At 38.3% G+C, this 13,423-nt stretch overlaps 1 protein-coding gene across 2 annotated transcripts in view; it reads left to right on the top strand.

The window, feature by feature from the left end:
- RAB10 (RAB10, member RAS oncogene family) overlaps positions 1-13,423 on the top strand; it is a 47,076-nt gene continuing 33,653 nt past the window's right edge. Inside the window, exon 1 of one of the 2 annotated variants that reach the window (XM_005874898.2) lies at positions 1-309. In XM_005874898.2, the coding sequence (XP_005874960.1) occupies positions 183-309 (127 nt within the window). In that variant the 5' untranslated portion in view covers positions 1-182. The remainder of the gene's footprint in view (positions 310-13,423) is intronic. The other variant, XM_014546655.1, reaches the window with a different exon arrangement.

Below are 13,423 nucleotides of genomic sequence, written 5' to 3'. Positions count from 1 at the left end.
GCCACCGTCGGTGCTTCCTCGACGAGGCCGTTCGGAGGTCGCCCGCGCCCTCTCGAGCCCTCCTTTTTTCCCACGCTTCCCCGGTGCTCCGGCCTGAGGACACCCGAGCGAGGAGTTGGCCCTAGTGAGAGGGACCGATCCCTGGGGGCCGCCCGCGGCGAGCGCCGGAGCCGCTCCTCCCAATGGCGAAGAAGACGTACGACCTGCTTTTCAAGCTGCTCCTGATCGGGGACTCGGGCGTGGGGAAGACCTGCGTCCTTTTCCGCTTTTCGGACGATGCCTTCAATACCACCTTTATTTCCACCATAGGTAAGACCCGTGGGAGGACGGCGAGTGGCCTGCGTGGCTGCAAACCGTTTCTTTTTTCACTCCGGACATCTTGCTTCCCGGAATAGACGCCTTTGTTTCAGTGATTCCCATCCCGGGCGACAGACCCAAGTTACTGTTTGAATCGGCATCGAGCTCCCCGGGGCGGGGTCTCCCCGTGGCTTTCTGTCCGGCCTCCTGCGTCCGCGTCTCCCTTTCTGCTCGCTCGGTGCCCGTTGGTACAAAATGGGCAGCTCCCACAGGTTACTGTTTCTTTAAGCGACTGGACTGGCCTTTTCCATACCCATGTGGCCGTCCTAGATGTCGGTATCGGCAGGGGCTGGATTTTAGTGGTGGCGATGGAAGCGGCCGGTGGTAGTTATTTGGCAAAGGCCTGGTCTGTACTTCAGGGTAAAGAGAAGATTCCATATGGCCATGACTTAGAGTAAACTTGAGGGTTGGTGGGAGGAATCGCTAAAGCTTTAGATGAGAGGGGAGAGGGGAGCTGGGCCTCAGGTGACTGATTCATTGAGGTGTCAAACAATCGGAGGCTCGTGGTGCTTGGGGTGGGACCCTGGCCTGCCGGCCTCCACTGTGCTTTCCGGGACGACGGCAGAATCAGCAGACTCAGGGGAGGGGATCTGCTTTCTCTCTCTCTCTCTCTCTCTCTCTCTTTACCCCAAAAGTTTCTGTTTTACTTGACGCTAGAACTTGCAGGTCAGTATTTTGCCAGTCATAGCCCTAGAGGGCTTCCCATGTACTTTCACCTCATGTTTCAGAATTACTTACTGTGATTCTGAAGATGGACTTTTTTTTTTTTTTAAATCGGTTCCCCGTTTAGGAAAAGAAAAGGGAAGGCTCTAGGAAAGTCCCTGTTGACCCTGGTGGGAACAGTTAGTGGCATTCACACAAATTGTGTGGAATGGATTGTATGCGAATCCCGCCCCCAGTAAATACCTTAAAGGACACCTGGTTGCCTCTGTCCCTTGAAGGCCAGCACTTGGTCTTGGGACAGTGCAGTGAAACTCCTTTTTGGTTTTTTGTGGGTTTTTATTTTTATTTTTTTAGTGTAACTAGATTTATGTTTAGATGATTTTTAAAAGTAACTGCAGTCTTCTTTGAACTCTGGAAATTGTCAAGCTTAAACTGATTCATACAATTTATAGCATTATTGAAGTTGATCTGGATCTCTTATGACATATATATCAGCTACTTAATTCATTCTCATAAGTTGTATTGACATTGAATTGAGCAAGTGATCATTTAAAATAGATTTTTATTTAATTCCCCTTTTTTTGGAGGGGGGGAGTGACAGCCTAATAATTGTTTCCTGAGTATTTTACTGTTCTCTTGATCTCTCATAAATTTAGTGAAACTTAGAACTTGCGTCTGCCTGTGGGTTAGCACTTCCTACCACTAAGATTACTTTTAATATTCCACTTCAGTAGTAGCTGGGTGAGTTAGGTGATTAGATAGTTAAGCAAACATTTATCGAGTACGTAATGCTGGGCACTGTTGTAGGCACTGCTGATAAGTGATGATAAGAGACCCCTTTAGGGGCAGTCTAGTGAGGACAGCCACATTGGAGTGTGCAAAGTGCTACATTAGGGGTAAGCATAGGAAGGAGGGGTGACTAGCCTCAATTGTGGAAAGTCTGTGTTGGCAAGCATGGAGATGATGTTAAAATGAAGCCTCCTGGCTGGGACGCTCAGTTGGTTAGAGCGGCATCCCCATATGCCAACGTTGCAGGTTTGATCCCCGGGCAGGACGCATGCAAGAGACAACCAGTGAATGCATAAATGGGTGGAACAACAAATCGATGTCTGTCTCTGTCTGTCTATCTCTCAATTCCTCGTTTTCTCTAAAATAAAATAAAATAAAATAAAATAAAATAAAGCCTGAATGACAGATAGGAATTGGACTAGAGGGGTGGGATAGAGCCTTTCTGGGAAAGGGAGCGTAGAAGAAACCTGTAGTAAGATCAAGGATTTAATTCATGTGATCAACTTTAACCTGCCATTGAAAAGGGTGGGGTGGAGAGCAGGAAACAAAGCATTAACTCCATCTACTCCACTCTTTTTTGTAATGGGTGCACACTCCACTAAAACATAGTCCTGTAAGATAATGACATAATGTTTTTGTGTAGTCCTTTTACGTGGGAAAATGTGTGATGGTTCGGATAAAGCCTGCTGGGTTGGAATTGTTTGGCAGGTTAATGGGACTTTGGCAAGTTACTTAACCTCTCTGTTTCAGTTTCTTCTTTAGTGTTAATGATAGTATCTACCACATAGGATAGTTATGAGGATTTTATGGGTCAATGTGAGTAAAGCGCCTAGCACGGTGCCAGGCACACTAAGGGCACAGTACATATTAGCTATATATAGAATATGTGACCCTTCTGCTGCTCAAGGGTGGCAGAACAAATTACTTTATGGATTGAATGTCCTACACAAGTGGCCACCCTCATATTTGCGAGTGCTTTGCTAAACAATTTCACTTTAGATTCTGAGACTCGCATTTTGATATAAAAATGTTTGATATGTTTGATTATTTTTTATATGGTTTATTGAACAGTATAAGTTGAGAAATGAATAAATAAATAAGTATAAAATTCTGAGTACAGTTCTAACATGTATTAGCTCTGTGTGCAGGTTTAGAAGTCTACTATTGTCTTAATCCAGTGCTGTCCAAAAGAAAAAAAATGTGAGCTACAAAGATATTATTTTTTAGTAGCCACATTAAAAAAGTAAAAGATGCACTGGCTGGTGGTTAGAGCTCGGGTTCGATCTCTGTTCCCAGTCAAGGGCACACACCTGGGTTGCAGGTTCAAGCCTTTGGGGAGTGAAGCATGTGGGAGTCAACCAGTTGATTTGTCTCTCTCACATAGATGTTTCTCTCTCTCTCTCTCCCTCTCCCTCTCCCTCTCCCTCCCTCACTCCCTCCTTCCCACCCCACCATCCTTCCCTTCCACTTTCTCTAAAAATCAATGGAAAAAATATTCTCAGGTGAAGATTAAACAAAAAAAAAGTAAAAGAAGAATTTAATAATATATTTTTGCTTACTTTATTCAAAATGTTTTATTATGTAATCAATATTAAAAATTTTTGCGATATTTTACATTCTTTTTCTCCAGTGTGTATGTTATACTTACAGCTCATTTTAAAAAAAATATATTTTTATTGACTTCAGAGAGGAAGGGAGAGGGAAGGATAGATAGAAACATCAATGATGAGAGGGAATCATTGATCGGCTGCCTCCTGCATGCCCCCTACTAGGGATAGAGCCCGCAACCCGGGCATATGCCCTTGACCGGAATCGAACCCGGGACCCTTCAGTCCGCAGGCCAATGCTCTATCCACTGAGCAAAACCAGCTAGGGCACTTACAGCTCATTTTAATTTAGGCACATTTTAAGTGTGGCAATTGGCTACCATATTGGACAGTGCATGTCTATATAGTTTGTCTAAACTAGCCAATTGTCTAATGTGCAGATAACTAGAAATACTTTGAATATACACTACTTTTAGGACATTTAAAATTTTATCAGTTGACTAGGAGTTTTTTTCTGTTTCATTTTGCTCTTTAAAAAAAAAAATCTAAAAGATTCTCTAATTATAAATGATAGTGAAATTTGAGTTGTCACCTGATAGTGAAAACCTCCTGAAGTTTGAATAGAAGTTGTTATCTTGCAGGTTCAGAGGGGCCAAACTGTCGATATAAAGAAAGCCACCATTTTTTCAGGCACAGCCATTTCAGTTACTTATTCGTTATTGATTCTTGGAAGAAATAATTTTTATAGGCTTATGGTGCTTGCTTACAGTACTCACAAAGACTACTGCATTTAAATTTTTCTGTATACTTTCAGTTTCCACACATCTATATGAGAAATTATGTATGATGCTCATAAGATTTACTGCAGATGGTTGCAAAAAATAAAATTACTGGTATGTTCCACACTCACTAATTTCAAAGTGAATAGAAGGACAGTAGAAACTCCACAAGGGCAGAGATCTTTGTCTTCTTTTTTTGCTGATAGATGTTAAGCACCTAGAAGAGTCCTTGCATTTCATGGGTTCGTGATAAATAATGATTGAAAACAGGCAGACAGGTAGTACAAGGAGGATTCTCTAATACAGAATTGGGGCTTGTTTTATTTTAATATTTTCCTGTCTACCTACTTCCTGAGTATTATATATGTGATGTAGATTGGGATCAGATTTTACTTAAGAATATCAGCTGTTTGGCTAATAGAGTAATTTTAGGGTAAAACTGGTCTTGGAAATTCAAAGATTGAGAAGTATTTACTAAATAGAGTTACTGGTTTTGAATGAGCAGATTTCAGTGGTTGATCTGACCATAACCCTCTTGGCAGTAAAGCTCAGGAAAGCATTACCCTTTAGTGATAATGGCAATTACATAGACTTGTCCCAAAGTAGAAATTTTTGGTGGGCTGTTTTACTGAATGTATACCTTTTGGTATTGTTAATCCTCCTTCCACCTCTAGATTATTATTACTTTTTTAAAATGTATATATTTTTATTGATTTCAGAGAGAAAGGGAGAGAGAGAAAGTGATAGAAAAGAGACATCAATGATGAGAGAATCATTGATCGGCTGCATTCTGCATGCCCCCTACTAGGGATGGAGCCTGCAATCCAGGCATGTGCCCTGACCAGGAATCAAACCGTGACCTCCTATTTCATAGGTCAACACTCAACCACTGAACTGTACTGGCCACGCTATTATTACTTTTTCCATACGGTATATCTTTCATGGGAAATGGAGTCTCTGGGCTTTGTATAAAAAATTAAATTGGTAAAGCCTCTTGTTCCTAGGAAAGGTATAATGAATGCATCCTTTTTGTTGTCTTTCTGGGTGTTTTTACTGAGCTTTAGAAGAGTAGGATGGTTTCACTAATCTGCATTTAAGAACTGGTTGGTTAAATTGAACTGAGCCCATTTTATACGGAGAAGCTACTTGGCAAGGGAGCTGAGAAAGAGAAACATTGATGTGAGAACAAAACATCAATTGGCTGCCTCCTGCATGCCCCCTACTAGGGATGGAGCCTGCAATCCAGGCATGTGCCCTGACCAGGAATCAAACCGTGACCTCCTATTTCATAGGTCAACACTCAACCACTGAACTGTACTGGCCACGCTATTATTACTTTTTCCATACGGTATATCTTTCATGGGAAATGGAGTCTCTGGGCTTTGTATAAAAAATTAAATTGGTAAAGCCTCTTGTTCCTAGGAAAGGTATAATGAATGCATCCTTTTTGTTGTCTTTCTGGGTGTTTTTACTGAGCTTTAGGAGAGTAGGATGGTTTCACTAATCTGCATTTAAGAACTAGTTGGTTAAATTGAACTGAGCCCATTTTATATGGAGAAGCTACTTTTTAGAGCAGTGGTCCTCAAACTTTTTAAACGGGGCCAGTTCACTGTCCCTCAGACCATTGGAGGGCCGGACTATAGTTTAAAAAAAAACTATGAACAAATTCCTATGCACACTGCACATATCTTATTTTGAAGTAAAAAAACAAAACGGGAACAAATACAATATTTGTATTTGCATGTGGCCCGCGGGCCGTAGTTTGAGGACCCCTGTTTTAGAGAAATGAGTAAAACCTTTGTCATATTAAACATGTCTGTGCTTTGCTGTGATACTCAGGCAGCAAGTGGCTCATGCTGCAGGAATGCCAGAGTGCCTAAGGAATTTCTTTCATTCAAACACATATTTTTAGGATTGATTCAAAACTATTCAGACATTTTCCCAAAGAAGATATACAAATGACCAAGATGCACATGAAAAGATGTTCTACATCAGTAATCATTAGAGAAATGTAAGTCAGTACCACTGTGAGATGTCATTTCACACCAATTGGGATGACTGACTTATAAAAATGAATTTCCTCATACAATTACCTGCTCAAGTGCTTGCTTTCAGTTCTTTTGGGGGTATATACCTAGAAATGGAATTGCTGGATCATATTATAGTTATATTTTTAATTTTTTGAGAAACCACCATATTGTTTTCCATCGTGGCTGCACTGTTGTACATTCCCATTAGTCCTGCACCCACGTTTCAATATCTTCATGTCATCATCAACATTTGTTATTATCTGCTGAGCAGCATTATTCACAGTAGCCAAAATGTAGAAATAATTCAAATGTCCACGGGATTAATGGGTACACGAAATGTAGTTTATACATAAGGTGGAATATTATTCAACCTAAAAAAAAAAAAGAAATGAAATCCCGATATATGCTACCACAGTGTTGAAAACACTGTGCTAAGTGAAACAGTCCAGACACAAAAGGACAAATATTATGTGAAATCACTTACATGAGGTACATAGAATAGACAAATTTTTAAAGTAGAAAGTGGTTACCAGGACCTGGAAACTGGGTCATGAGAAGTTATTTATTGCTTAATGGATATGGAGTTTTAGTTAATGGGGAATTATTGCTTATTGGGTACAGATTTCATTTTGGGAAGATGAAAAGGTCATGGAGATGGGTAGTGATGATGGTTGCATACCAATATGAATATATTTAATGCCACTGAATTATACACTTAAAAATTGTTAAAATGCCATTTATAGGTATCTAAAGTCAATTTCATAGAAACAGAAATAGACTGGTGGAAAGTAAAATGATAGTCCCCGAGGACAAGGGAGGTGAAATAAGGAATGGTTATAGAGTTTCAGCTTTGGGAGATGAAAAAGTTCTGGAGATTTGTTGCACAACAATGTGAATATACTTAACACCACTGTACTCTACATTTAAAATGGTTAACATGGTAAATTTAATGTTATGGCTTTTTTTTTTTTTACTTCAATTGAAAAAAATGGTTTAAATGGTAAATTTTGTTATGTATATTTTACTCCAAAAAACCCCCAAAACCAAACAAATAAAAAGTAATCAGCACTTAATCCAGCTCTCTAAAGAGCATCTGATTATAGACAGCTAACTCCTCACTATTCCATGTAATAACTAGTGTCAACCAGTGGTCATTGAGTCCAGAGGCTCCCTTTATGGTACTTTCCCATGCTTAATATCACTGGTCTGTATCTTTAGATATTGAAGGAAGTTTGTGTTTTTGTTATGTGTATTTACATAGAACTCCATGGAATGTTAGAATCACAGAATATTAATGCAGGAAAGCTCCCTACAATGAATCTTAAGAGTCAGGAAACAGGCAAGTGAAGTAATTTTCTAAAAGATTATATGAAAAACTTTTGACTAGAGTCTATATCCTATCCTGTTCTTAGCCCTGTTTCTCATTCTAAGAATTTCATTATTTTACGCATATGGAAAAATTGATAGGATGATTCTCCTACTCATTAATTTCAATTTGAAAAGTAGAGTTGCAGTATTTTTGTTCTGTTTTTTGACAGAAGTGGAGAAGTAACAAGTCAGCACCAAATATCAAGCGATTTGTTCAGGTTACTTGTTCTTTGCAAATTTAGAGCATAACATAGCAGAGCTGAGCTAATAATGTTAGGGATAATTATTTTCTTTTCAAGAATTGTAGTGTATAATGGTGTACAAGATGTGGCAAAGGAAATACTGATATTCCTGTTTGGTTTGTAAAATGGAAAGAATGATAGAAGAAATAATGGCATTCTGTTTTAACTTTTAAAAGTACAAGGCTGCCCAGTTTTTTCTGTGGTAGGATCTATGGTGAATAGAGAAGCAGAGGCTTGTTGTGTTAATTTACAATAGTTATTTAGCACAAAATATAAATTGTTTGATTGGCTAGTGAGATCTGCATGGGAAAACTGCTTATGGAGATAGGTGATAAAGGAAGTTTAAAGGAGCTTCAGAGGGTGTTGGGGTTAATAGAACATTGTCTAAATCCATAAAACTGATAAAAGTCTTGTAAAGGTCATGGGTTTGCTTCCTTCAAATAGATAAATATTGAGAATTAATGGAATAAGTAATTTGGATTATAAGAAAAGGAATTTGAAAAGATTATTAGTCTAAAAATTTGGTGAAGAAAACTCATTTGAAGGGAAATCCGAAATGAGAAATTTTCTTTGATGACAGTGCCATATAGGGTTACATGCAAAAGTGATTGCTTGATATTTATCCTTTTTTCCAGAGATGAAAAATAATATGTTTTTGAGGAATACAGCAACTGGTGATGGAACATTAAGTTTCCAGTATGACCCAGAAACAAAGCATCCAAGGTTGTAAAACATTAGAAAATGGAAAAAATGTTATTCTGGAGACTCAAAAAATACAACATATCAAAATCAGAACAGAGGACAGTGTTGATTTGTTTTTTTTCCTATCAATAGCAATGCTTATGCAGATTTTTTTAATTAAAAATTTTATTTAAGGCAATTGTATATTCACATGCAGTTGTAAAAAATAATACAGAGGGCTCCATTGTACACTTTGCCTGGTTTCTCCCAATGGTAACGTTTTGTGAAACGAATATAATCACAACCAAGTTATTGACATTTGTGGTAGTACACTATTTTTATTCAGATTTCCCCAGTTTTACTTATACTGTGTGTGTGTGTGTGTGTTGAATATAATCACAACCAAGTTATTGACATTTGTGGTAATACACTATTTTTATTCAGATTTCCCCAGTTTTACTTACACTGTGTGTGTGTGTGTGGTGTGTGTGTTGTGTGTGTGTTAAATTCTCTACAGTTTTATCACTTGTATAAGTCACCATCATAGTCAAGATACTGAACAGTTCCAAGGGACAAGGATCCTGGTTATTCTTTTTTTTTAAACATATTTTTACTCATTTCAGAGAGGAAGGAAGAGGGAGAGAGAAATAGAAACATCAGTGATGAGAGAGAATCATTAATCAGCTGCCTCCTGCACATCCCACACTGGGAATCTGGCCCACAACCCGGGCATCTGCCTATAACCTACTGGTTCACAGGTCAATGCTCAATCACAGCCATGCTGGCTGGGCCTGGGTATTCTTTTATAACTATACTAGAGGCCTGGTGCATGAAATTCGTGCAAGGGGCTCAGCCCCCGCTGCCGCCACGCTCCCTCTGCCTCGGCCCCCGCCACCACAGTTTCATCCAGAAGGTCTTTTGGAAGGACGTCCAGTCTAATTAGCATATTATGCTTTTATTATTATAGACTAGGGGCCCAGTGCACGAATTCGTGCACCTTGAAAGGAACTGTGGGCTGCGAGGCTGTGGTGGGCATAGGGGTGGGTCTTGGCCCATCCTCTGTGCCCCCGCCTGGCTCCTCCTACTGTGGCCCCTGGGTCCCTTGTCTGCCAGCAGCTCCTGCTGCCGCCGCTTCCACGCACTGATGGAGCTGGCCCTGCTTGCACTCACTGACGGCGCCGAGCGATTGGGGCCAGCGCCAGCAGTGGGTGCGATGGCAGCAGCTGCTTCCCTGATCATCCCTCAGGAGCAGGGGGTGGTGGAGAAGCCCTCAGGGGTGATTGGGGCCAGCAGCGCCACTTGCACCCACTAATGGCACTGAGCGATAGGGACTGGTGCTGGGCACTGGCAGTGGGTGCGAGTGGTGGCTCCGGCGCCAGCAGCAGGTGTGAGCGCTGGGCAGGACTGCAGCATGCGGCAGCAAAGAATTTTCAGTAACCACCAGAGGCTCTCCCCAATGACAGCAACAGGTGCCCCGCCTTGGTCTGGTGCCCCCGCTCACCTGCTCCACCATCTCACTGTGGTCAACGCCCACCATGTTCTGTGCATGCCCCCTGGTGGTCAGCTCACGTCATAGCGACCGGTTGTTCAGTTGTTCCGCCGTTCAGTCTATTTGCATATTAGGGTTTTATATAGATAGATTCTTTTTCTGTCCTCCCCCTACTTTCATCCAAAAATTTGTTCTCTATTTATAAAATTTTATCATTTTACAAATGTAATGTAAATGGAATCATACAGGATGTAACCTTTTGAGATTGGCTTTTATTCACTCACTATAATTACCTGGAGATTCATCAAAGTTGTGTGCATAAGTAGTTCTCTTTTATTGTTGAGTAGTGTTCCATGGTATGCATTCACCACAGTTTAACCATTCACCCATTGAGGAACATCTGGGCTGATTCCAATTTTTATAAATAAAGCTGCTATGAATATTTTGCATAGGTTTTTCTGTAATCATAAGTTTTCATTTTTTTGGGATAAATGTCCAGTACTGCAATTACTGGGTCATATAGTAATTACAAGTTTAGTTTTGTAAGAAACTACCAAATTGTTTCCAGAGTAACTGCACTGTTTTACATTCTCATCAGCAATGTGTGTGATGTGATTTCTCTGTATCCTTACCAAAATTTGGTAGTGTTACTATTTTATATTTTAGCTATTCTGGTAAGTGTGTAATAATAATCTCATTGTGTTTTAAAGTTAATTTCCCTGATGGCCAGAGATGTTGAGAAATCTTTTTATGTCTTTATTTGCTCTCTGTATATATTCTGGTGAAATGTCTGAGTCAATTGCCTATTTTTCTAATTGGATTGTTTTTTACTGTTGAGTTTTGAGAGTTCTTTATACATTTTAGATACAAATTTGTTGTTGGGCATGTGGTTTGCACATGTTTTTTCCCAGTCTACATCTTCTTCATATGGGTTTTCACAGAGCAAAAGTTTTAAATTTTTGTGAAGTCTAATTTGTTAATTTTTCTTTTTATGGATCATGCTTTTGGTGTCTAATAACTTCGTCTGATATTAGATCCTGAAGATATTTTTCTAAAAGTTTTATAGTTTTCGATTTACATGAGAGCCTATGGTCTTTTGCATATGGCAGGCATTTTTAAAAAAATATCTTTTATTGATTCTTCCACAGAGAGGAAGTGAGAGGGACAGAGTCAGAAACATCGATGAGAGAAAAACATCGATCAGCTGCCTCCTGCACACCCCCCACTGGGGATGTGCCCGCAACCAAGGCACATGCCCCTGACCGGAATCTAACCTGGGACCCTTCAGTCCACAGGCTGACGCTCTATCCACTGAGCCAAACCAGCCAGGGCCATTTTTTTTTTTTTAATCTCAGATGATGCAGATGGTCTGAAGGCTTCAGAGATTCTGTATGATACTGCGGGAGTGAAAATTGACCCTTTTATAATAATTCATACTATTTTCTGAAAGGTTTTAAAAATTAATTTTTATCAAATATATACACACACACACACACACACAATATAGAAATAAAATATTACTAAAAGAGTTACTGTCACCAAGAAAGCAATCTCTTGTTCTATCCCCAGGTCTGCTCTAGAGGCATCCTCTAGCTCTTTGTTCTATTACATACCTCTGTATTTTCAAGTGATATGCTTATACTGCCATTTCTTGAGTCATAATTTAATATTAGATGAAAATTTTAACCTCTCATAATCTCATCCCACTCTTTATCCCAATTTTTTGTTAAATTGATATCTGGTGGTTACTTTAATATGCCTATGTAACTATTCCCTGTCAAGCCAATATATAGTCTATTATAACTATATTTCCATAATTTAAAAAGACCAAGTTTTAGTGCCATATAGATATAGATATAGATATAGATATAGATATAGATATAGATATAGATATAGATATAGATATAGATATAGATATAGATATAGATATAGATATAGATATAGATATAGATATAGATATAGATATAGATATAGATATAGATATAGATATAGATATAGATATAGATATAGATATAGATATAGATATAGATATAGATATAGATATAGATATAGATATAGATATAGATATAGATATAGATATAGATATAGATATAGATATAGATATAGATATAGATATAGATATAGATATAGATATAGATATAGATATAGATATAGATATAGATATAGATATAGATATAGATATAGATATAGATATAGATATAGATATAGATATAGATATAGATATAGATATAGATATAGATATAGATATAGATATAGATATAGATATAGATATAGATATAGATATAGATATAGATATAGATATAGATATAGATATAGATATAGATATAGATATAGATATAGATATAGATATAGATATAGATATAGATATAGATATAGATATAGATATAGATATAGATATAGATATACACACACTTGAAATAAAATATTACTAAAAGAGTTACTGTAACCAAGAAAGCAATCTCTTGTTCTATCCCCAGGTCTGCTCTAGAGGCATCCTCTAGCTCTTTGTTCTATTACATACCTCTGTATTTTCAAGTGATATGCTTATACTGCCATTTCTTGAGTCATAATTTAATATTAGATGAAAATTTTAACCTCTCATAATCTCATCCCACTCTTTATCCCAATTTTTTGTTAAATTGATATCTGGTGGTTACTTTAATATGCCTATGTAACTATTCCCTGTCAAGCCAATATATAGTCTATTATAACTATATTTCCATAATTTAAAAAGACCAAGTTTTAGTGCCATATGTATAATCAGGCTTTAACTTTAGTGGAATAATTGTTCCACAAGATGCTGGATAAGTTATTTATTTTAAAATAACAAAAATTACTTCTTATATTCAAAAATATTTTAAAAATTGGATGCATCGATGGAAAAGTGAAGCCTGAGGGTGAATATACAAACAAAATATGAGCGTGGATAAAGTACACCAATCCTCAAGTACTAAGATTGTCAGAGGATTCCTTTGAAATGTGAATGGGCCAGTTTTGAAGATAAACATACGGATTTTTCCATATTGAAGAATACCTTTAATTAAATGGATTTATTTTAAATGGATTCAAAAGGGTTTGCACAGATGTGAAAATGTCAGAGCCATAAATAGCACCTTGTGAAACTGGCTTATGCCTAACCTTTAAGATGGACTTCCAGGAGGTCAGCCATGCTCTAAACTTAATATGCCTCCCTTAAGAATAGTGGGCTTTTTATTTATCTGTAATTTTTTTAAAAATCCTCACCCGAAGACATGCTTAGAGAGAACAAAGGAGAGGGGGAGGGAGGAAAAGGGGGAAGGAGAGAGAGAGGGGGGTGAGATAGTTGCCTTCTATATGTGCCCTGACCATGAATTGAACTGGCAACCTTTCCATGCACAGGATGACGCTCAACCAATTGAGTCACTCCAGCCAGGGCTTTAAATATTAATTTTAAAGAAAGCATTATAGCCTAACTTAATTTCGAGTAAATAAAATTCAG

The sequence above is a fragment of the Myotis brandtii genome, unplaced genomic scaffold (genome assembly GCF_000412655.1).
Source record: "Myotis brandtii unplaced genomic scaffold, ASM41265v1 scaffold454, whole genome shotgun sequence".
Classification (NCBI taxonomy): domain Eukaryota; kingdom Metazoa; phylum Chordata; class Mammalia; order Chiroptera; family Vespertilionidae; genus Myotis; species Myotis brandtii.
The sequence above is the reverse complement of the archived record's forward strand: the minus strand, read 5'-3'. Positions and strand labels throughout refer to the sequence as shown.